The sequence below is a fragment of the Lathamus discolor genome, chromosome 14 (genome assembly GCF_037157495.1).
Source record: "Lathamus discolor isolate bLatDis1 chromosome 14, bLatDis1.hap1, whole genome shotgun sequence".
NCBI classification, from domain to species: Eukaryota; Metazoa; Chordata; class Aves; order Psittaciformes; family Psittacidae; genus Lathamus; species Lathamus discolor.
Window position 1 is genome coordinate 9,125,919 of NC_088897.1, and position 22,617 is coordinate 9,148,535.

A 22,617-nucleotide genomic window follows, 5' to 3' on the forward strand; every position below is an offset into this window, starting at 1 on the left:
TATTGCAGGGAAAAGCAAAATGACCAAAGGAAGCTTCGGAAAATATTTAAATGGGAACTTAAGCAGGAGTGATTTATTTATGTATGCTCTGCAAATCTGACACAGAGAAGTTGGTTAGCATCTCACTTAAATAGAATTTAAATATAGTATAGTTGAGCTTATTTTATCAAATGCAATTTACTTTATAAACTGGGGTATTTAAAATACTTCCTGATTTTTGTTTTTTCCTGTGATGAATACATAATCAACACCCTCAACTTTTTATGACATGAGGAAATTAAATATAACCTATACTTTTACTGTGTTAAAGAGGAAAGTGAAGCAGAGAATTGAATGGAAAGGTGGGAGAGAAGAGCTACTGTATCTGTATCTTGAGTAGTAACACAGATTGACTTTATGTGATTTTGGCCAGTCACTGCCCCTTCTGGTACAGTGCTTCTATCTTCTAAATGGAAAAGTACTGATCTGCATTAATTTAGATGGAAGAGAAGCTTCTGCAATAAAAATCTGCCACGTATCACAAATTCATAAGCCAAATGAGTATGGATTATTAATGAGAGAAGCATTCTTCTGGTCTTTTGTCTTACAACTGAATCATAGCTGCGGATTTTACTTAATATGCTATCACAATCAGCATGCCCAGCTTCCTTTGCTATATAAAAAAACCTCAACCCACAAAACACACAGTAAGATTTACCCTCTTGCAAGGATTCTGACATTCAGTGGTACTACTTACGTAGCTCTTCAGTGTTCACTGGCATGCCTAACTTGTAGCCACTGTGAGCTGCTTTGGTGTATGTAGCTTTGCGCTTAAAAAATTCTTTTTTCCCCCCACCTTTCTGCCTCTCTCAAACCTTTTCCCAAATCCCATTGTAATTTCTCCGAGATACGTTTTTTGCCTCCCCTCCCACCTTTCCCTGTATGTTTTCTTTTATCTCCCAGGTGCAGTCAGTTCTAGGGGTCATTCCTTTGCAGATCCTGCCAGTAATCTGGGTCTGGAAGACATTATTAGGAAAGCACTGATGGGAAACTTTGATGACAAGAGCGAGGAGCATGGAGTTGTAATGACACAATCTATTGCGGTAGTACCCGGCAGTTCCAGTGCTGCAGTAACAGCAAGTAATGAGACGCGTAGGGAGGAAGCTAACCCATCACCAAATTCAGGTGGGTTATTGCAACTCCTAAATATTTCATGGACTTAAAATAAAAATTAAGAGTTTGAATAAACATGGTGTCGCTGAGAATCAGGGGTTTTCCGCTGGAAAGGGGAGGTGGTGTTTCCATTCCCTTTAGTGGTCCTGGCTTTCACAATGGTGCTGGAGAGTTCAGGAGCATTATACGGTATTTCTTGGAGAATGACTACAGTGATGAAACACAGAAGACATAACAGGATGTATAAGATACCTGAAGCATGTCTGTGGTTTGATGTTCACCTATAAGGAACATGTGCCAGCAGGAGCTTGAACTGAAAACATCTCCCTTCCTAAACATGGAACTATAACTTTGTTGTGATAAGAATAGGGATTTTCTAGCAACACTGTGTTAGAAGACTAGGTCACTAATTGAGGTAAATCAGCATTCCAGAAGGCACCAGTGTTAACTCCAGGTTTTTGGTACATGATAATTTATAGAAACAAACACAGGCTAAATTCCAGTGTAACATCTTTGTAAAGTCTGTCCTTTCTGTTTCCAGGAGGGGGCAAGCAGAAGCTCATCAACAAGTCAAATAATAGGAAGTCAAAATCTCCAATTCCTGGACAGGGGTATTTGGGAACCGAAAGACCTTCTTCTGTCTCATCTGTACATTCAGAAGGGGACTACCACAGGCAGACTCCAGTATGGGCCTGGGAAGATAGGCCTTCATCAACAGGTGAGAAATGAGTTTCTTTCCTCCATTGGTCAGGAGCTTACAGTATAAGGAATTTCAGAAATAACAGATTTGCTGCAACTTGTCACAACCAAACCCAGACTGTCTTTCAGATACGGGTATCTTGGAACAGCTCATGGTTGTGACTCAGAGAAACTCTCTTTTATTCAGGTTCAACACAGTTTCCTTACAACCCATTGACAATGAGGATGCTCAGCAGTACACCGCCAACATCCATTGCGTGTGCCCCACCGTCCATGAGCCAAGCAACCACTCACCAACAGAACAGGATATGGGAGCGAGAGCCTGCACCACTGCTTTCAGCACAATACGAGACTCTGTCTGACAGTGATGACTGAACTATGCAGATTCTTTTTGTTTTTTATTTGCGGGTCAAAACAAGAAATCTATTTTTGACTTGTGCCCATAGAGACTTTCCAAGAGAGCAAGGGCCACACAATGAAGAATTTGGAGAGTCCGTTAAATGCCTTCTGCACAGGCCATGTGTTGGAGGATTGTTAACAAGAAGGTTGACTTACTAAAGATAAATATGTAAAGAGTTTTTAAAAAATGTGGACTATTCCTGTTCTACATCTATTTGTAAAGAAAACCTTAATGTCTTTAAATCATTCTTCTGTAAATAGAGAGTACTTTTTGCAGTGTTTTTTCCCTTGCTATAGTATCTGGTGTACTTATGTTCAAATCATTGCCTAAACTTTGGGGGTCATTTTGTAATTTTTTTTGTTTTTTTAAGCATTTTCTCCAGTGTAGAGTACTCTTCATAACCCTAGCCTCCCTTCCAGCCTAGCCTAACCCTAACCTAGCCTCCCAACCAGCCTAGCATCATTGCCCAGTTAATGCCAGGCCACTTCTTGCAGGCATTGTGCTTTTATATCATTTTCTTTTCCCTAGACACACTTTCTCAGTGGTGATCAAGCTCTTGTGAAAATGTTGATTTTTAAGACTGACCCCTTACTGAATTCTGTACATTACCGTAGGCCGGTTCGCTGGAATAAGATGATATATTTCTTTGAATTTTAAATTCTGCCACATTGTAAATTTTTGGTGCAGTTGGTTTTATTTAGCAACACTGCAGAACTATTATTGCATGGGTATGTTATGGTTCATTTTTAAAAGGATATAAAAAAACCAACAGCTTCTGGAGGCATACCTCACTTCTGCACACTGGGAATTTTAACTGTGCCCCAAAAGCCTATCTTAAGTGTTTTCTGTTTCTGCATTGTATGCAGTCAAGACAGGCAACTAAATTTTACTGTCATATTTAACCACAGCAGATGGCTTATCTGAACAGAGGCTCTGGGTGGGTTGATAAATCCTTTAAGAAGAAAAACCTCTACATCCCAAGTTTAAATAAAACAAAATGCTTTTATAGAATAAGTGAGCAACACATGAGTCAACTACTTGGCTTCTGTTACAACCGGTTTGAAATAGGTACTGTGATTTTTACCTTCCTCCAGGCTGATTTTAAAATCTTTATGTAATAATTATTTTAAAGTCTACATCCCCATCCCTAGCCCTGTAAGCAAGCTTTTGGTTGAAGTCCTTACAGATGCTTAGCTTAACTCCTAAAGTGTGCAATACTTGTTAGGGTGATTTTTAAATTGTATATGGTACTAGGAGAGCCTCCTTAATCACTCATCTATCAATGTCTGCTATATGCTTGTAGCTCATGTATACATGCATCTGGTTAGTGATACCATAGGGTGTCCTGACATCCATCTTCAAAAGCATCTTATTTTTTGCTGCACTGACCTCAGGAAGTGAATTTGAATCTTCCGGGGTAGAAGGACTGATTTACAGATAGCACTGAGCTGGGGGGTGGCACCATCTGTCAGATTCCAAACTGCTTTTGCATCTCATCCATGAACAGAGTCTTTGCCTTGAAGTTATTTTCCAGTCAGATTATTTTTAATTTAACCCTGTATTTGCGACATGTTGTATGGAAGGTGAATGCAGCTGTGGAAGTTCTACATCTTCCAGAAGGACTGTAAGGTCTAGTTACAAACAGCAAGTACAGAACTGCTTATCGATACAAATTCACTTTGAGTACTTGAGAGGAAAGCCTTTTTATCAAGTGTGGGAAAGAAAATGATCCAAAGGAACTCATTTGGAAACTTGACGTTGTTTTGCAAATACAGAATTATTTTGCTACAAACACTGCATCAGAGTAGATCAGTTGGCAGTCTTGAGTCTCCTTCCAGTCTTTCTCTAAGAAAGACTTTTCTCACCCTCTCATCCTTTATCCTTCTGGCTTAACATAGTGGTCTTCATCTTGTTTGTAGACCTGTGCTCTTATTTTAACTTTTCTGTTCCCACAGCTACAGATACTGGAACACAAGTTGCTCTGCCCTTTTTGTAGATCTAAATTTGGAGTGGAGAGTTCATTCTAAAACTCACTCGTTGTCACTTTCCTAGTGTTAACAAATACAATGTGAAAGAGGCATGTACAGACAAATGTCTTTGCTAACTGTAAGTACAGCATGTTCATTGCAAAGCTTCATGTTATTGCTGCTGCAGCAGCAAGATTCCCAAAGTAGGATAGTCACTTTCTCCTAAGATACAGCTTGAGTGGCATTTGCACATAAAATGTTGCTGCTTTTTTGTTTGTTATCCAAGTTCTAACTTCTCCAGTGTAAAAACCTCTCCAGAGCCTAAGTTAGGGTTTACCACAATTCCAGTAATCTTCAAGTATGGAATTACATCTGCCCTGTTTCAAACAGGAAGGTGTTTGTAAGTCATGTTTACAAAGTGTAGTTTACTACAAATTTTTAACTGATTTCTGATCAGCGCTTTCACAATGCTTCATCTTGGTATGTTTCGTGATTCTGATATGAAATCATTTAAGACTTGAAAAACCCATGCATCATAAAACAACTTTATTTTTTTCCACACAATGTCTTCAGTAGACAGTGACTTCTGGATTCAGACCAATCAATAAAGGGGATCAGTTCTCCATTTGCCTTTCCTGTGTCTCCCTCTTGTTTTACAGCATCAAGTTATGAGAACAGGCAAAAACCACTTCCCTTAAGGAGTGCTGCAGGGTTCCCAATTGATACTGCTGGAGTGGCTAAGGTCTGCCACTTCAAAAACAGAACCCAGAACTTTGGTACTACTGTGTCAGAGCCTTTCTGTTAGTACAAGCATGCCTGTAACAGCTGTATTTTTACTTCCTAGCTTGCTGAGAACAAAGCTGTACATGTGACTTAAGTTCTTCCAGCTTCAATGAACATCTGCTCTGGAAAATCTGCGTGCTGCCTCTTAGCTCAAAGTTAAACAGAGCTGAAGCCACTAATGCTACTGTAAGTAAACTAATGATAATGCAATTAACATTAAGGGTTGTACCAACCAGCTGAAGTTCTTACAAATGAGCAGTTAAATTAATGCTTGGTTAGTAACAAAATTAGTTAGTTCTGTTCCATCCTAGCTAAATACAGATTTGCTGTCTTCTGGTTTAATTCTCCTTTAACATTAGGCTTCCCTGCAGGACAGAACTGAAACATTCTGTTGTATGAGTGGGTTGTTCATTTTAGAATCACGTGTAGTTCACAGACCTGATGGTTTGTACATACCACCTTTTCCACCAGGAGGCTCACCATTCTAGCACTGACCTATCCAGGAGATGAGGCCAGGTTTGGCACTCACTGTGCTCTTGGACTGGTGTAAGGTGGCAGAGTGATTCATTTCTGACAACAGCTCTGCCTGATAACATAGTCTGACCCCTCCTAACAGAGCACATGTTCTATCTTTGGATGCTAAATGCTTTGAAGAAAAACATTTGATCTTCAGGCAACCTGGTTGAAAAGGACCTGAAGGTACAGCTCTGTCATAGTACAGGTATAGCCTGGGAAATGCTCTACTGAAATTCATAAACACTGAATTGCAGCACTGACACAAGCACACCCTGCTGTGGTAGCCAGCATGCAGAGTGAGACAATTCATGCCTGTTCTTTTTTGTGACTTAAGCTAGTTACGAAACATAGTACAGCTATGTTTTGAAACTGAATACCTCTGTGAACAGTCTGGAGTACCAGTATTAATACCAGGCTGGACTTGTGCTTTGCTCCCAGTCCAGACCAAGTCAAATCACTAGCATAGCAGCTTACTAACCATAGACTACACCACAAATCTACACAGTTAGGATTTCACAACTTTATTTTAGGCTAAGTTGTTAGGTAATAGCAGCCCTTCTTGTTCTGTAGTCCTTAAACTCCTTGCTGTTCCCCTGGAGCACTGCACCAAGGCTGCTTGTACTGACCAGCCCTTGCTGCTGTTGGCCACCTCATGGTTGGACTCTGTGGCCAAGCTTACTTGGAGTCCTTTCTCCTCTTAGCCAGCTCAGCTAGTTCTTCCTGGATATGCTGAACAGAAGCAACATCTCCCTTCTGTTGTGCCTGCTTGAGAGCTTCTTTGTACACTTGTTTTGCTTGCAGAAAGTCCTCTGTATCAGGAGGAAAAAGAGGCATTTTCGAAGTCCCAAAGGACAAGCAAAGACTACTGGAACACATCAAGAACTAGGGAGGTTCACAAAACATCCAGCACTGGGTGCCAATTATGAGAGCAAGACAGCAGCAATGATGATGGAACAAAGTGCTGTTTCTAAGAAATTTTAATGCTGAAGCAAGTCTCCAGCATGTCTTCTCTTCCTCTGGAACCAGTTACTGCACATACAGGACACAGGAAACAAGATCCCTTGGCAACCTTTTGAGTCAGATGCACCAGTACTGCATTTATCATGGACAGGATCCTTCAGCAGCTGAATTCCATTTGACCACCACACAGGTTGCTACACAAAGTCAGCAGACCTGCTGCTTGAACTACAGATAGCAACACAAAAATAACACTGTACTTTGATCCTACAATACAGGTGTCCGCAGTCAGCACAAGCACAGTGACAGAAGCCAGACATTTATCTACCTACTTTTGTGCATCAGAATTGCTGCCAGATTGTTCAGCACCATGTGCTCCTCAGGGTGTTGAGTTTCCTTTGCCAGCTCTGCTGCCCTCTTCACATAGGAGTATGCCTCATCGTGGTGACCCTGGGCATCCAGTACAGTCGCCAAGTCGCTCATCAGGACCACAGTCTGCATCAGGACAGAAAAGGAAACCTCAGAGCAAGACCTGTGTAGAGGTCTGGGGCATCACAAGCACCACTGTCATACTTGCATCGCACTAGTAAAAGCAGTATTTCCCAGAGAAGCTTTCAGTAAGAAAATGTCTTGTATTTCTATATTAACATGCTGCATGCTCATTCTTCCTGGCAAGAAAGCAGATCCCAATTTAGTGCTATGTATGGTTGATATCAGCAAATCTGCTTTTAAGGCTGCCTCATTCCCTGCGAGCTTAGGTTTCTTTCCCTAATAGTCCATTATACAAGTCACCTGTGCATGAGTCTCTCCCTGAACATCTTTTGATATCTGCAGAGCCTTCTCATACATTTTTTGGGCCGCTGGGAGCTGGTTAATGTTTAGGAGATAGCGAGCATAGGAGTCTAGGCTCATCCCAAGCAAGAGACGGGTATTGGCCTTTTCTTCAGCTGCAAATAGAGAGGAGTGGAAGTGATCACTTCTAAAAGATCAAGCATGAGTCTCCATCCTACAAGAGCAGGAAACTCGTGCAGTGTGAAGACAATGGATTGACATGAAGATGGTGCTTAGGCAATATGGAAAGAAACATGGGGAATGGAGAAAAGATAAGGAGAAGCCTTTGGCAGACAAGGCAGTCCTACCTGGTAAGACATCCTCAGGCAAGTCCTTCTGCTTGGCAATCTTCTCCTCTAAGGTCAGGATGCAGAACTCATAGCCAGCCAGGGCTAATTTGTGCCTGCAAAGTGCAGCAACTGAGCAAAGCAAAGTTCCTTCCATCCCTCAAGGGACGGAGGTGAACACCTTCAATCCCTCATTCTACAGGGCCTGCAAGACAACTTTTCCTCTTCACAGGACCCTTTTTGCCCTCTGTGCAGAGGTGGAAAGGGCCCCTCTTCCCCCCAGACAAGGCCAGCTAAGGCAACCTGTGCCCAATGCACTACTGAAAAACCAAACTACAAGTTACCAGCCACCAACTGCTTCAAATCCACACCTCACAGGAAAGAAGTCTTTTAAGTGATGTTTCTCTGCCTACTTCTGCCCTAAGCTGGGCAGGTCCTAACAGCAATCTGTAGCAAACCCTGCTACATGACTACATGTAGCTACATAGCTACAGGACTGTGAGTAGGCAAATACCATGCCTGTGGGAACCTTTATGCTGATGGCATCTTGTCACATCAAAGCTTCCTCAGGCACTCTATTCTCTGATACCACTGTCACTCTGAAGCTTAGATGAAAGCAAAAGATGCCTTTAGCAAGGAACTCACTGTTTCTGAGCAGCATAGATACTGGCCAGCTTGAGGGACATCTCAAGGATTGCATTGTCATCCTGCCAGGAGGGGACACAATGCAACTGTTATTCTTTTTGCACTCCCCAGTAGAAACATTACTTTGTCAGAGTACAAGTTTAGACCTTAAAAATCCCCATCCTGTTCTCTCCAGAGCTACCATCCATTAAAGGAAGTTCCTGAGAAGCCAGCAAGCTCATAGCTAGTATTGCCAGTTTCCAGTAGGAGGTATTACAGCACAAGAAATAGACCAAAGAGACACGCACCACTGTTAAAACTTCCAGCTGAAAGCCTTTATCAGAAGAACATACCTCTTTCGTGTCCCCTGAGAGCAAATAGCTCATACTTGCTTTGTAGAGCTTTTCTGCCTGAAATGAGAATTTGGAAGAGAACATTGGGGAATGATGGCACTTAAAAGATCTCTAACCTTTACAAAGGCAGGCTACTGGGAAAAACCTGGCTTACAGTTTGTGGCATTTACATTGTACATCAAAATTAGGTAGAAGTGAAAAGCTAACCAGAGACCAACATACTAACAACTAGCAGGTCCCTTCAGTTTCTACTTTAGGATTGCTACATCAGCCGTGAGTACAGCACATCTTTGTGCCTTCAGAGCTTTCCCAGGTTTATCTTGGGACAGTCATCTAAGTGCTTCACTGTGGCATTTGACAGTAAGAAGTATTCCCTTCCTTCAGCACCATGCTGGAGCTCAGAAACTATCTGCAAAAGCATTTTTCTTGGCAGAACATGCTCTACAGCACTGCAGTTCCAAGGCAGATCACTGCTTTTTGCAGGGAGGCCCCTGCCTCACAACTCAGCCCCTGCACATGATGTCAGCCTCAAAATTCAGAGGGTAAAAATCATAGTTACTCACATTATCCAGCTGTCCCTGCATGAAGGCCACGTTTGCCATCTGGAAGAGACAGATAGTGCTGAAGCTCCACAAAGACTGCAGAGCCTTGCCTCACTAAGTACAACTGCTTTTCCTTCTACCTACAGCTCCACCGCAGCCCCAGAACTACACCCCGAAGGGAACTCAGAGCCCCACAGCATCTTCCAACGTGAACCAGACACTACACAGGGTGGTCCCTGCCAGCTCCCCGAGCCTCACCATGCTGTAGGTGTAGATAATGGCTTTCCTGTTATCCGACTGGTGCGACAGCCGCAGGGCTTCGTGCAGAAGCTTCTCGGCCTCCCCCAGCTCACCCTTCATGACGCTGAGCTGAGGAGACACAGGGCAAAGCCGGGGGACAGCTCACGGGCCGGGCCCCCCGCTGAGCTATCACCCGCCATGCCCGCGGCCCTGCGGGGGACGGCGCCTCACCTTGGCTCTCTTCAGCAGGAGGATAATGGCGTCCTCGCCGTCCTCCTCAGCGTCCCTGGGGAAGAGGGAGAAGGCTGCGGGCCGAAGGTGACCGCCACCCGGCCACACACCGCCGCGGCCCGCAGCCCGAGGCCAGCCTCACCTCCCAGGAAGCCCAGGGCACCTCCGACCGGCCGGGCCCATCGCCGCCGCGCAAACCCCGTCCTGCCGCTGCCCTCTTCCCCGCGGGCCCCGCCGCGCCAGACGGCCCGGGGCGGCCGGAGCCCCGCCGGGTAGCGGAGGGCGGACAAGCGACCCAGGGCCCGCGGCAGCGCCGCCGCCAGCATCGTGCCCCGCGGGCCCTTTAAGAGCTCGCACTAGCCACGTGATGTGCGGCTCTGCGTCACGTGGGGCAAAGGGCGCCTGTCGCTATGGAGACGTGGCTTCATGGCGGTGCGGGTACAGGTAGGCCTGGCCCCAGGGCCGCTGCCCCAGGACCGGACGCTCTAAATAGCTCCGACGCGGCTCCGCCGTAACGAGGGAGCCCCCGGGGACCGCGGCGGGGAGTGGCGGTGCCGGCTGGACTCCCGCTGCTGGCGCCTGGAGGCTGCCGGCCCTTCCGTGAAAGATCAGCGGGCAGCGGCCCGGGCCAGGGCCAGAGCCAGAGCCAGAGCCAGAGCTTGTCTCTGTTGCCAGCTGTCCCCCCGGCCGCTTCCACGGGGTGTGTTCACTCGTGGTGGGGTCTGAGAAACACCCTTGTGTTGTGGAGAAACCCTTTGTTCTGAGAAGGTGTGAAAAACACTTTTCAAATGGTGGTGGAGATGCTTTTGGCCTCATTGCAGGGTTGGGAGGTAGTGGTGCCCAGTTAACCTGTCCTGGTGTATGGTATCTGCAGTGTAATGATTCCCACTGTTCTCTTCTGCCTTCCCTCCAGTCAGGAGGCCAGAGCCGATGAGATGGACAGTACCCTGCCGGCAGTAGCAGAAGAGCTTTTGAAAGAGATCAAAAAGGCTTTTAAGGAGACCTCACACGGTACGTAAATAAAAACCAGAACCATCCCAGCAGGCGGTGTGCCAGGCATAACCTTCAGTGAGCGGTGAGGGTTGTTGGCATCCCCTGGTTCCCATCTCCAGCCTACTGGGTGGCCTTCACCTTCAGGAGCTGGAGGTTATATTGGGTGTTTCCAGTAGTCCCTGTGTGGAGATAGCACAAAGAGGTTTGAAACACAGATAATGAGGAGTAGCCCCCTTCTCAAAGTCAGGCCCTTTTGGAAATCAGACCAGTTTGAACACGTTTTTAAATGTGGTACCTACATTCAAGATACTGCTTGCTTCGAGTTTGTAGTGCAAGTGGTTGCATTCAAGGGATGATGCTTTACATATTTCTAGGCAGGCATTTTGTTGTGCCTGTGTCCTGCTGTTTTTATAGACTCACTGATTTCAAAACGAGAGTTGAAAGGGAAACCTTCATAGAAACGATGATGTTTCATGACTGACCGGCAGAGGGTGTGGTGTTAGTGAGCCAGAACAGAGAACAAGAATGCTTGAATGAAGCAAGCAGAAACCAGCAGTTAGATAGGGGCCAATTCTGACAGGTAGATAAGAACAATTACCTTCATTGCGCTTCGGATTACTAAAGTAGTTCTGTAATCTGTGCTGAAAGAATATTACTCTTTGTCTTTGCATGATAAGTAGTGCAGAATGGCTCTTCCTAAGGAAGGGAGTGTTTTTAAATGCACTAAAACCAAGCAAATAAACGTTAAGAGAGGTCTGAGCACTACATGTGAGTGGGGAATGAGCAGAGATTTAATGTCTAAACTGGCAGAGTGACCACATTGACACCTTTTTGACATGCTTGCAGTATGGCTCCTGTCAGGTTAGAGTAGATCCAAAATCTGCATGTAAATTTTTAGAAGAGCCTTATAAATCCTGTTGTAAACTAGGAGGGGAAAAAAAAAAGGTCAACATTATTTTAAGGCACACTTCTCCTTAAAGCGAAATAGTGCTAAGACATACACTGAGACATAACTGCAGAAACAAACTGATCGGTCATTTTGGAGTATTAAACTAGAATAAAGCTGGTAAAGTCAAACCAAAAGCTCAAATCATAGATAATACCTTGAATTGTTGGAACAAAGGATTTTAAAGTCAGAAGTCCCAGTCTTCCACTGGAATACAGAGACACAGTACACTGGGTCCTATTAGTGATAACAGAAAGATCGGATTGGGTGAGCAGTGCCTAAACTGCAACAAACAAATTTTCCTAAGTGTAACTTTCCATCTTAACAAGAAGTTCCAATAAGCGAAGACATTGTGTTTCTGTGGCTGTATTAAAAGCTATAAACTAGTGGCGCCCTGCAAGACTGTGCTGAGAAAAGAACAACATTTTTAAAGACTTGATGCCAGAGTTCTCAACTCATGCCAAGACAGTTTCAGGGAAACTAATATATATGTATTTTTAACCAACTTCTTAAAGCAGCAGAGTAAGATGTTGAGGCCCTATGCCTTTTCTTGCATACTTTTAAAAGTAGGATATTACAAAAGTAGGGAGATTTGGGATTCTGCATTTCTTTTGAAAATTAATCCGTGTGGTTCTGTTTGCTGTAATTGGTACATGCTTTAGTACTACCATAACTGATCATTTTGCTGCTCCTTGTTTTTCGATGGCTGGAGAGGATGGCTAGAGTACCGCAGTCCTGTGTGGCCTCAGGGGGCACATTAGGGAGACCCCAGCCTGCCTGTGATATCAATGCCTCTCACAGTGGGGAAGTTCAGCTAAATCATACTTCCGTTTTCTTTTTGTTGCAGTCCCTGATGACCTGCTGCTGGGGTGAGTATCCTTTGCTTCAGCTCTTGTCCCAAGTGTCCTGCTAAAAGGTAGTTGATAATCTGCTCTCATAATACCACTTTTTTTCCTGTGTTGACCAGTACGTGTTTCTCATGCAGAGTTGCTATGCAGTAGTGGAAATGAAGGTCCAAAGAGACAATTTCAAGGATTTTTCCAGAGATTCATGAAATTCTCTGTATTGCTGAATCTCCTGTAATGACTTGCTCTAATTTGGGTGGATTAAACATGCAGAAACATGGAATGTTTAACCTGAGCTCTGAGTCCACCCTCACATCTGGGATGAGTTTTCTTGTGAGAGTGGACTATGTTTCAGAGTGATTCATGCTGCTGGAGTGCTGCGTCTCCACTGTGTTCATATCACTGTGAGCACAGCAACATCCTGAGATCCCTTCTTCCATCTGAGTCATGGGCATGTGTGATAGAAAGGGAGAAGTGAACATAATCATCTCTCTGCACAAGGGAATTGTTAACTGAAGATTACCCTGAGAGTTTTCTTCTGTTTAGAAGAGGTTTCAGGTCAGCTTCGTCACCCTGGTGTTGATAGAAGCTTGGGAGTATTTCAGTCATTTCCAAGCAGTCTCCTAAAAGAACCAAGGTTCACAACTTCTATAGACCATCACTAGTTGCTATTGAAGGTAGAGAAAAGGCCCTATCACAGTAAGAAAGGCTTTTCAGATTCATCTTTAACTTTGTGTTCCTGCCTGCCTGTAATTGAGCCAGAAGAGATCACCAAGAATCCTTCAGGCCTTACTATATCTGAGTCTAAAGTTACCTAACATAACAATTGTGAAAGGTATGCATGTTGGCTTCCACTTCTAGGACCACAATGGCCTTTGAAGGGTAGGATTATATTTGACAACTCTCTTAACTTTTTGTTTCCTTTCTGTCATAAAAGAAAAAAGGAGGAAAGAAATTCCCATGTTAAATTTAATAGTGGTTGGGTGGTAACTCTTGGCAGTCAGATTTTCATCCCCCATGACCAGCAGCTCAGAAGTAATTCTGATTTAATTTCTGAATGTTTTCCAAATCTCTGAAGTCTTTGAATTTCCTTTGGGCATTCCCTTATTTATTTCCTGTTAGACTGACAGAATTATGTATATGGAAAAAGAATTCCCAAAATTTGAAAGAGTTACTGAAACTCATTAAACTCAGCCCCCTTATAGTCCCAAACCTAATCATTAAGGAATGTCTTACGTTGAGTGTTCCCCCACCCACCTCCTCTCAGTCCTTAGATGAAGCCAATCCTTATTGCCTTGAGTTTGTGCAACTGAAGTTTGGTCTTCCTGGAATAAGTCTGTCTGCTTGGCTTGTTATCAATGAGATTGACTCAGACACATAGGTCAGCCATGCTGCTGAGACGCCAGGGCTCTGCCTTGGCTCTTTGTGTCTTCACTGGAGTTGGAAATGTTCCTCTGCTTTCTTTTGTTCTCTTGCTTATGTTTTGTGCTATCTTTTCATCACTGCTGATTTTCTTTTTGTTTATCCTTGTAACTAATCTCGACTACACAGATTTTTCTCAGCGGATAAAAGGTCTGTAAAGTTAACTGAGTTGCCCCTGAGCTCTTTGGGACACATTCAGACCATCTGGGTATACAAGTCTAGAATAACTTTTAAGTCTATGAGCTGTCTGGACAATAGGCTTACAAGTACCAATGTCCATATTTGACATAGAGCTTATATATTGCAACAGCACCAGCAGGATATAAAGAACTCCTTGCCAGGATGTGCAGCACCAAGGCTGAGGAGATAGTTGTGTAAAGGCAATGTTTTGGAGGAAGCAAACATATACCTGAGCAAACCTGGCCAACCTTGTCTTTTCTGCACCCCAGGCACTCTCTGATCCATGAAGCCTGTGCAGTAGTGCATCCCTGCATGGTGATGTGCCTGCTTGGAAAGAAAGGAAAAGGAAAGTGGATTTGGGAGGATGTAGTGACATAAGGGATGTGCTGTCCCTGGGTTTTATCTGAAATAAATTTGCTGTCTCTGAGCCCTGCTGGAAGCTGGATTACAGATGTAAAACTACCACTATCCAGTGGCGTCATGTGCAGTGGAGTGTCTTAAGTATTTCCCTGACAGTCTTTAGCTTTCTATTGATGCAGTTTGGTGGGTAGAGAAAGAATAATTTAGACCTTTGTTGTGATAGAGGAGATGCAATCACTGCAAATGATTCATTCGTTCCCTGGGGTTTAAACCAGTTTCCCTGGGATGAGGAAGGAGCCCTGCTGCTACATTTCCTGTTGCTCAAGGAGCTACGTATCATACTTGCTCTGTCTTTGCTGTGAAGCACGATGTGTGGGCCATGGCTGGAGGTGGGATTCAAGACCAACTGATCAATAATCTCATCCAGGGCAACTCATCCAGGACAGCCTGTGTGTACAATTAAGGTGTCCCAGAGCACGAGCCCCTTTGCCCCCTTAGAATTAGTGAGTCTGGCTCCATGTGCTCGTTTACCTGATGCTGCCCCCACTAAAACCCCTGTTTATGCTCATTGTCCTCATGTGACAGTTTACTGCAATAGGGATAACTGGGCTGGGTGTGTGACACTGCCTGTTGCCTTTAATCGCAGCACCATGCATCCCCCAGGATTTCCTTCCTGCATCTTCTCTTTTCCAGCATGTCTTGCTTTTGTTGCCAGAGGTACAGTTTCCCTTAAAGAAGACCTAGTGTATTTAGAGTGCTGGGCAGAAGCAGAGTTTCCAGTTTTAGAGTCTAGATTCACTGTGTGATAAATTGGTAAATCTCCAGTGCTCTGTCTGCACAGAATTTGCATCGGAAGAACTATGGGAATACTAACAAAAAGGCTGCTCAGATCACTGTAAGGACAACCTGTGGCTCTTATTTCACCTACCCTCCCTTTTCAGTAATGAGTGATCTCTAAAGTGACTGTCAAGCCAGAAATGCTGCTCAAAGATACCTTCTTGCCTACATGGCTAACGCTGTGTCACAGTCATAGAGACTGACTAAAGACTCACTTCTGTGTCTCTGATGCACTTTGTCTCATTTTAGTTCAGGACAGGAACCACTTCATGTCCTGTTTGTGCAGCAGACAGCCAGAATAGTGTTTGGGTCATAGTACTGAAGAAGAAACACACAAGATGTAATGTCCTGTATAAGAAAAATCTTTAAAATGTCATGTAATTAAATCTGAGTGGGATTTTGCAAAGAAATGTGGGACTGTTTATGAGCAGCTTGGAAATTTGGAAGTTATCTTAAGAATATCAAAACCCAGGTCTGAATAGCCTGCAGGATAGAGGCTGTCCTTAAGAACTGAGTCCTGGGGTGTCCTCGGAGGGACAGGGCAGGGATTAATGGTCATTTAGTGAAACGAAGCAGAGCTGAGAATGACAAATACTCTTCATTGCTTGGTAGCATAATCAATGGAGCTGTAACTGGTGGGGTTTTGGGGGCGATGGGAACCTTTGGCTACAGGCTTTCTGGACGCCATAGGGCTGTATCCTATGATAAGGCTAAGCCAAGTGATCTCCTTTTGTGGTGTGACCCTACTAGAAACACTTTCTCTTGCAGGCTGAAGTTCATATTTGGCCCATGTGCTGTCCCAGCTTTGGATCTGGTGGATCAGCGTTCTGTCACCCGTGTCACATCCCCCAGTGGAAGGACTGCATACCAGGTACATGCTCCTCTTCAGTCTCACTTTCTGATGGCTTACAGTTGACATATGAGCCAATATTTTGCTAACTTGCAGTATGTGGAAGAGCACTTGGATAAACACAGAGAGAATATCAGTGTTTTACAAACTCCTGAAGTGATACTGGAAAGCATTAGCCATGAATTAGAACAGCCTTGTACATTACCATTTTCTTTGTGGCTCCCAGCCAGTCAAAGATAATTTTTTACATGTTTGTGGGTTTCATGGTCAGAGGAAGTTTTCCAGGAATTGCTAATTTTGCTTTATTACTTCCATCCCACCCAGCAAAGGCAGTCCTTCCTCTTGACAAACTACGCAATGGAGTGTTATCTGCCATCACTGCATTTCTTTCCCTGTTGCACTCCAGATCCACAGTGTCCTGAACATTCTTGACCTCTGCTTGACAACAGGATCCTTGCTGCCTTGGAGGAAGCAGTGTAGGCCAAATCCGTGGGTTTCATACTAATTCACTGTTGCCAAGTCTGTGAATCACAGAAACATCTTCATAAAATGGCATTTTAGGGAGAAGAGCTCACTTTAGCCCTAAAGATCAAACTTCTTACAGCACAGGACTGGAGATGGAGCTGAGGCTCATTAGGTGAGGAGAGAAGCCATTGATACTTCTTTCTGACTTTTCTGTTGTATGCACAATTTCTTGCTCTACTATGCCTCAGCACCAGTGAGCAGCCACAGCAGGTCAGAATCAGAGAGACACTGTGTGCTGTGCCCTAGCTAAAGCAGTGGGATCCTCTGCTTATAAGATTTTGGTGAAGAAGCACCCAATTCCTACTATTTAGCACTACTAACCCCCTCAGACAGCACAACCCCCTCCACTACTGAACCTGGTGCTGTGCTTTTTCCACACACCAGTGATCTCTTTGTTCAGTGTTGTAGCAGTGAAGAGGAATATTTCCAAATATCCTCCCTGCAAAGGGCCTTCCCTCCTTCCCTGGAGGTGCTGAGATGCTTTGGTGTCATCTAGGGTAAAAGAAGAGCTGTAAAGCCAGGCCTGGGTAATGACACAAACATTTTTCACATGATCAGAGCTTGCATTGCTTGATTTGTACATAGAGCCTTTATCACTTCTGGGGCTTTGGAGAGGACGTTGGCCCCTCCAGAGAGGCATGATTCATAAACATACAGGGCCCAAGAACACAGCCTTTGATTTTAGTTGAGGGCTTGCCTGTGGGTGTTTGGTAAAGCTCTGCTGCCAGGACCCTGAGATAGCAGCTGCCTCATAATTCAGTGCTTAAAGGCCTTTCCTTTTTTACTGTTGCTCAGCTCAATATGCCAATGGGCAGAAAATAGTCACATTCTCTTTGCAGAGCATTGCAGGCTGGAATACACAGCCTTCACTTAGCACCCTTTTGTGTGAAGGACGACAGGGACTGCTTAGAGCCTCTGATCTTTCCAGGGAGCCTAAATGTGTGCTCACATGTTTACAGCATTTTGCAGTATGGCAAAGTTGTCTGCATCTGAAGAGGCTTAATATACATCTCCTAGATGTAGAAGCCTCATGAAACATGGAGGAGTTCAGAGAAGCATGCAAAGGGGTTTGATGTTCTGGATGCAGCCCTGACACCCTGTTCTGGGCAGGGCAGGGTTGTTGCTGAACACACATGTGCTACAGCAGAGAAGGAACCCCTGGACAGGTAGGTCAGGGCTGATCACCAGGAGTTAATATAGGACAAGGTCAGCCTTGAGCCCACTTGGTAGCTGGTGGATATGATGTGAGCAGCCCCTCTGCATCACCCAGGGTCTGTGCCTGTGTCCTCCCAGATGACAGGCAGCCTACAGGAAGCAGTCCCTGCCTGCAGGTGCATGGGTGCTTCCGAGCAGCATTCCTCTTTAGTGGAGCTTGATTTCTGATTAAGGCTCTGCTGCTGAGTTCATTAACAGAGGAATCTGAAGAGATATTTTCTCTGGGGATGTCAGGCTGGTCCCATTGCGAAATTCTTTCTCAGCACATCTGTCTGAGCTGCAGAAACAAAGAGCAGAGCCTCCCCTGAGGCCACAGGCTGGAGCAGTGACAGGAACACAATCTGGGGCTCTAGAAACTGAAACAATGAGTGGGATCCTGCACTGAAGAGTAGCTGGGTAGTGTCCCTGGCTCTTCATTATGTGTGTGTGTGTGGTGCAGACATGTATCCCAGCTGTGTGCACTTCTCCCTCTGCAGGGAAGCATGCCCAGTGCAGTAGGGAGAGAGGGGCAGCCATAGCTGCCTGGACACACGCACAGTCATCCCTTTCACTCATTCCCCAGAAAGTGTTTGCAAATCTGCTGTTTGCGCCCAGGTGCGGTTCAGCTGGAATGTGAGGTGGTGCTCTCACTTGCAGCTGGATCTGGAGAACTCTTCTCGTTGGTGGCATGAGGCTGGTCCTACTGTGAAACCCCTTTGGGTTGTCATAGCCAAACCTGAGGTGTTGACACTTCACAGGTTAAAATGCTGTTTGTGTTCCATATCATCCAGTACATCTTACATACTGCTTCATGGGAAGATGGCTCTGCTCAGACAGGCCCTAGGCCTGCAGTCTGTAGTGTAAGCAGCTCTTGCCCTCAGGAGCTGAGATGGGAGAAGAAAGAGCTATCAGTCAAATGAAACCTATGATTTGTCATTTAATGCTTGGGCATTAATGCCTTTGCTACGTAATAGAGTAGCGCCGATGAATACTGATGGGGTATTCAAGTGCTGATGTTAGCTCAGAGTTGTTAATCATCCTAGAAGGGGTTGTATGACACCTGCCCATGCTGCAGACTAAAGCCAACCCTTGTAACTCCAGGTTAGGGATAAATAATTCTTACCTGCTGCAGAGATGGTGGATGTGGCTGATGGTGGAGCTGTCAAGTGTCAAGTGGTGAGCAGGCAGCAGCTCACCTATTAGCTATGCCTGAGCTGCAGAAATACTGTGAGAAGGAAGCCAATTAGCAGGGGGAGAGGCAGTGCTTTAGCCCTCCTGCTAAGTGTCACTTGCACTGCTCACATCCTGCACTTTTATTGGGTTCTGCTGTTTTATGTCTTTTTAAATTAATTTCCTAGAGCTGTATGGCAGCCTGCCCCACTGTGAAAGATTTCAGCACCAGGTCCTGGCACAGGCTGTAGTGCTGCCTAGCTCTGTGTACCACCTAGCAACTGCTGTCACAGCTGGCCTCTTGCATCCCCACACACTGGCAGGGGCACCACCACCAAGGTGATCTTTCCTCACTGTGCAGCCAGCAAGTGCCAGGCTTGGAAGGAGGGAAGGGAAAGGAAATCTCACAGCATCTCAGGTCCGAGAGAGCACCCCTGTGTCTGGCTTGGCTGCAGCTGGCAGAAAGAGAGGCACCTTTTTCTCATGGTCTTTGGATTTTAGTCTGCCTTATTAAACAGAAGATGCATTCTTGCCATCTAGGTCAGGACGGGGGAACACTAAACTCAGGCCAAATCTGGCAGTATCTATGTCTTGCCCCACCTCCTCAAAGCAAAACACTTCTGAAGGAAAGGCACCATCGGAATCCTTCATCTTGGAAAAAACAATCAAAGGGCCTAGAGAAAAACAAACTTATCACAAGTGAAACAAACTCAGCCTGGAGTATAAGGAGGGTGCAGAGTAAAGGGCAGACTGAAAACAAGATGGTTTATTCTGAAATGGGAATGTGAGTCTTGTGTCCTGATTCTGCTGGGAGTAAGGGGGATTAGGAGGCATAGGTGCTGCTGTGGGAGAGCTTAAACTTGTAAACGTTACCTGTCAGGCAACAAGGGCAGAGAGAGCTCCTGGGGACAGGGGAAGGCACCCTTTGCAAGTGCAGCTCTGGACCAGGATGGATGACATTACTCAGCAGGGACTTAGGAGTGCCAGGGGTGTCCTGGAGGGGAGCAGCATTCTGCAGAGCTCCCCTGTCTTTTCACTTCTTTGTGTTTATCTTTGGATGTAGGTGTATTTGCACCACAAACCCAATCAGAATCTAGAGCCTGGTGTGGGAGAGGAGTGTCTTGTGCCACCAGAGCCCAGGGTTTGTCTGCAGAGGAGGGCACTGCTGGTGATTACACCCATGTAAATCCCCATCATTTTCTGGAATATCCAGGAAGAGTTAGTGCTAGCTGTCAGGGCCACAGAGCGGACACAAAGCACTTGCTGTGGAGGATAAGAGACACATCGTGGCAAATACCCTGTGGTAATTGTATCTTAGCCATGGAGTGCGCTCAGTTTAGGCCTCAGAGCATTAGTGAAGTCTATGCTATTGAGTCAAGTTTCTGCTTGAAAGTCTGTGTGTTCTGCTCCTGCAGACCCTTCCGTTGCAGTAGGAGTGGGGAGAGCAGTTGGCTCTCAAAGTAGCTTTCTAAAAGCTATTTCTCAGTCTTGAGGAAACCAAAAGAGAAATAATCCATGGGCTGGTTTTCCTGTATCACGCAGTCAGCTCCAGCAGCTCACAGCTTGCCTGTCAGCCTCTCCATGCTGGAAGTGAATGCTTCCCACACCTGATATCCCACATCCTGTGCCCATGGTGCAGAGGGAATATGCCTCAGTACCAGCCTCACAGAGGAACAGCATGTGGGAAAAGGAGGCAGTGCTGTTCCCAAACCAGAGATGGAGCAGACACGCTTCTTCTCTGGAGACCTCAACTTTGTTTATTCAGGCAAAACTAGATTCCAATAGCTGCAGCTGCTCTGGGAGCAGAACAGCAAGAGCTTTTGCAGCCATCAGGCACTGGAGCTGGTTAGAAAAGGCTTCACTGCAAATGCTCACTGCTGCTCTCCTTCCACTCCCAGACCTGTGGTGGATTCACAAACGGGTTTTCTATGACGAGAGTTTTCATCATGTTCATCTATCCTGGAGGGGCTGGCAGCTCGCTGTGCTATGGGAGATCAGGGGAGAGGGCTACGTGCTTGGTGTCACTGCCCTTTTCCTGATCTCTTAGCAGCAGGGAAGTCACTGGAGCTGAGGTCTGCTGCAGATACGGGAGCACTCCTCGCCTGTAGGGAGAGAGGTGCGGAGAGAAAGCTGAGGAGCTTCAAGATTAGATGGATTGTGTTGTGACAACTTTTGTGTTGTGACACCCACTTGCCAGCTGCATGCAGTGAGTCATTGTAAAAGGGACATCAGTCCAGACACAGGCTAAGAGTTAGGGAAATTGAAAGTGAATGCTGCCTCTGACTTCACCCCCTCCATCTGCCTTTGTTTCAGGTTCTTGGGAGCTCAGGCAAACTCTACACCTGCTATAGTTCCTGCCACTTCTGCACATGTCCTGCTTTTGGGTTCTCTGTATTGCAGAAGAGTGAGAGCCTTCTGGTAAGTTGTCTGCCTTAACTTGGGGCTGGGACAGGGAGCAGAGGAGAAGCTGTGCTCTGCTCATTGAACCTGAGCAGCCTGAAGTTTCCAAGGAGTAAATGCATGAGTGTTGAGTTGGCCATGCAGGCTCTGCCTGACCCACTGCATCATCCGCCCGCTGGGAGTCATGGTATTTGGGTGGAGCTCAGCTTTACAAGGGCTAGAGAGGGCTTTTGTTCTTACTTAGGCATTACTGTTCTGACTTTCCAGAGATGAATAATCCCTGCTCTCTTGGAATGAGGGCTACTGCTACTAATGGGATTGCCACATGGGGTGTGGCTGATGTTCACCTGGTGCCAGTGAGGAAGAGCTCAGGGTAACCAATTGATCTGCAATTGTGGGGAGAACATCAGAGGCCAGTAACACTTTGTTGTGTGTCAGATTCCTGTATTATGTTATCCTGATGGCAGAACTGACCAGAGCCAACTGGAGCACCAGCCTGTGCCAGGGCTTGGTGTGCCAAGAGAGAACCACGTTCCTGGGAGGGGTAAGCACTTCATTAGCCCAGGATGGATTTTTGTAGCTTCCAGATAGGGCATTGACATTCCTGCGTAGCTCCTGCTGTTAACTTGGCTGTGCTATTATTTGCTATTATTTGCAGTGCAAACATATACTTGCTGTCTACCTCAGTCAGGCCATGGGAGCCTGCCAGGAGCTAACAGTGTCTGAGGAGCAGCTCATAAACATCTTACTGGCTGATGAAGAGGATGAAGGATGAAGGATTTGTATCACGTGTGGATGTGCTTTCTGTGTACCCTCCCAGCTGTATTGCTGGCTATTTTTGTATGTACAAGGCTGTCAAATATTCATCATGGCTGGTAGGTTTCTTCCTGTGCTGCAGCCAAGTGTGACATTAATTAGCATTAGAATTGATAGATTAATTAATAAATGTTAAGAAGCCTATGTTGACTTCAGCTTCATTTCTTTAGGCTATTCTTGGGGTATTTGAAGATGGCTGAACTAATCTGTAATATTAAACTAATCTGTAATATTATATGCTTGTGATGTGGGGATACAAACAGCCTGTTTTTTTACAGCTACAATTTCTGTAGCTGCAATTTCTGATTCATCACTGTCAAACCTGTACCAAGAATTAGGGCAAGGATTCCTCAGCATCTTGAGACTGGTGTTTCTGTTGTGCTTACTCTACTACATGATCTTTGGAAGCATCACCATGGTAGCTGTGCTTTTCAGTAGACCCATTTCAGACAAGTCGAGCACCTCATGCTGGCAGGCAAGGCAAGGCTGTCCACACC

The 22,617-nt window shown here is 45.4% G+C and overlaps 3 protein-coding genes across 11 annotated transcripts in view; 2 read left to right on the forward strand and 1 right to left on the reverse strand.

Annotated features, from left to right (window-relative positions):
* Positions 1 to 4,841, forward strand: part of NCOR1 (nuclear receptor corepressor 1) — a 67,194-nt gene extending 62,353 nt beyond the window's left edge. For 5 of the 6 annotated variants that reach the window (XM_065694705.1, XM_065694711.1, XM_065694708.1 and 2 more), the window contains exons 45-47: positions 943 to 1,164; positions 1,694 to 1,870; positions 2,039 to 4,841. In XM_065694705.1, coding sequence (XP_065550777.1) covers positions 943 to 1,164; positions 1,694 to 1,870; positions 2,039 to 2,226 — 587 coding nt within the window. In that variant the 3' untranslated portion in view covers positions 2,227 to 4,841. The remainder of the gene's footprint in view (positions 1 to 942; positions 1,165 to 1,693; positions 1,871 to 2,038) is intronic. The other variant, XM_065694709.1, reaches the window with a different exon arrangement.
* A 1,181-nt stretch (positions 4,842 to 6,022) lies between these two features.
* TTC19 (tetratricopeptide repeat domain 19) lies at positions 6,023 to 9,946 on the reverse strand. 2 transcript variants are annotated; one of them, XM_065694731.1, is made up of 10 exons: positions 9,725 to 9,946; positions 9,583 to 9,656; positions 9,370 to 9,480; positions 9,133 to 9,171; positions 8,570 to 8,626; positions 8,238 to 8,299; positions 7,614 to 7,708; positions 7,267 to 7,421; positions 6,807 to 6,969; positions 6,023 to 6,326 (listed from the first exon to the last, which is right to left on the reverse strand). In XM_065694731.1, exons 1-10 carry the CDS (start codon positions 9,906 to 9,908, stop codon positions 6,193 to 6,195), a joined length of 1,074 nt encoding a protein of 357 aa, XP_065550803.1. In that variant the 5' UTR covers positions 9,909 to 9,946; the 3' UTR covers positions 6,023 to 6,192. The 2 variants fall into 2 exon arrangements, with proteins under 2 accessions (XP_065550803.1, XP_065550804.1); XM_065694732.1 differs by lacking the exon at positions 9,370 to 9,480.
* ZSWIM7 (zinc finger SWIM-type containing 7) lies at positions 9,929 to 22,264 on the forward strand. 3 transcript variants are annotated; one of them, XM_065694735.1, is made up of 6 exons: positions 9,929 to 10,026; positions 10,496 to 10,593; positions 12,369 to 12,390; positions 15,934 to 16,036; positions 21,218 to 21,322; positions 21,743 to 21,930. In XM_065694735.1, the coding sequence occupies exons 1-6, from the start codon at positions 9,950 to 9,952 to the stop codon at positions 21,893 to 21,895; spliced, it is 558 nt and encodes a 185-aa protein (XP_065550807.1). In that variant the 5' UTR covers positions 9,929 to 9,949; the 3' UTR covers positions 21,896 to 21,930. The 3 variants fall into 3 exon arrangements, with proteins under 3 accessions (XP_065550807.1, XP_065550808.1, XP_065550809.1); XM_065694736.1 differs by lacking the exon at positions 21,743 to 21,930 and adding an exon at positions 21,963 to 22,264 and having other exon boundaries at positions 9,931 to 10,026; XM_065694737.1 differs by lacking the exon at positions 9,929 to 10,026 and adding an exon at positions 10,228 to 10,350 and having other exon boundaries at positions 21,743 to 21,931.
* The last annotated feature ends 353 nt before the right edge of the window (positions 22,265 to 22,617 follow it).

Bases quoted from the DNA above. Each gene is read 5' to 3' on its own strand.
- TTC19 (XM_065694731.1), bottom strand. From the start codon at position 9,908: ATGCTGGCGGCGGCGCTGCCGCGGGCCCTGGGTCGCTTGTCCGCCCTC. The intron at 9,657-9,724 runs GTGAGGCTGGCC...TTCGGCCCGCAG, and splicing joins TGCCCTGGGCTTCCTGGGAG to CCTTCTCCCTCTTCCCCAGG. The intron at 9,481-9,582 runs GTGAGGCGCCGT...GTGTCTCCTCAG, and splicing joins TCCTGCTGAAGAGAGCCAAG to CTCAGCGTCATGAAGGGTGA.
- ZSWIM7 (XM_065694735.1), top strand. From the start codon at position 9,950: ATGTGCGGCTCTGCGTCACGTGGGGCAAAGGGCGCCTGTCGCTATGGA. The intron at 10,594-12,368 runs GTACGTAAATAA...TTTTTGTTGCAG, and splicing joins TTTTAAGGAGACCTCACACG to TCCCTGATGACCTGCTGCTG. The intron at 16,037-21,217 runs GTACATGCTCCT...CCTTTGTTTCAG, and splicing joins GTGGAAGGACTGCATACCAG to GTTCTTGGGAGCTCAGGCAA.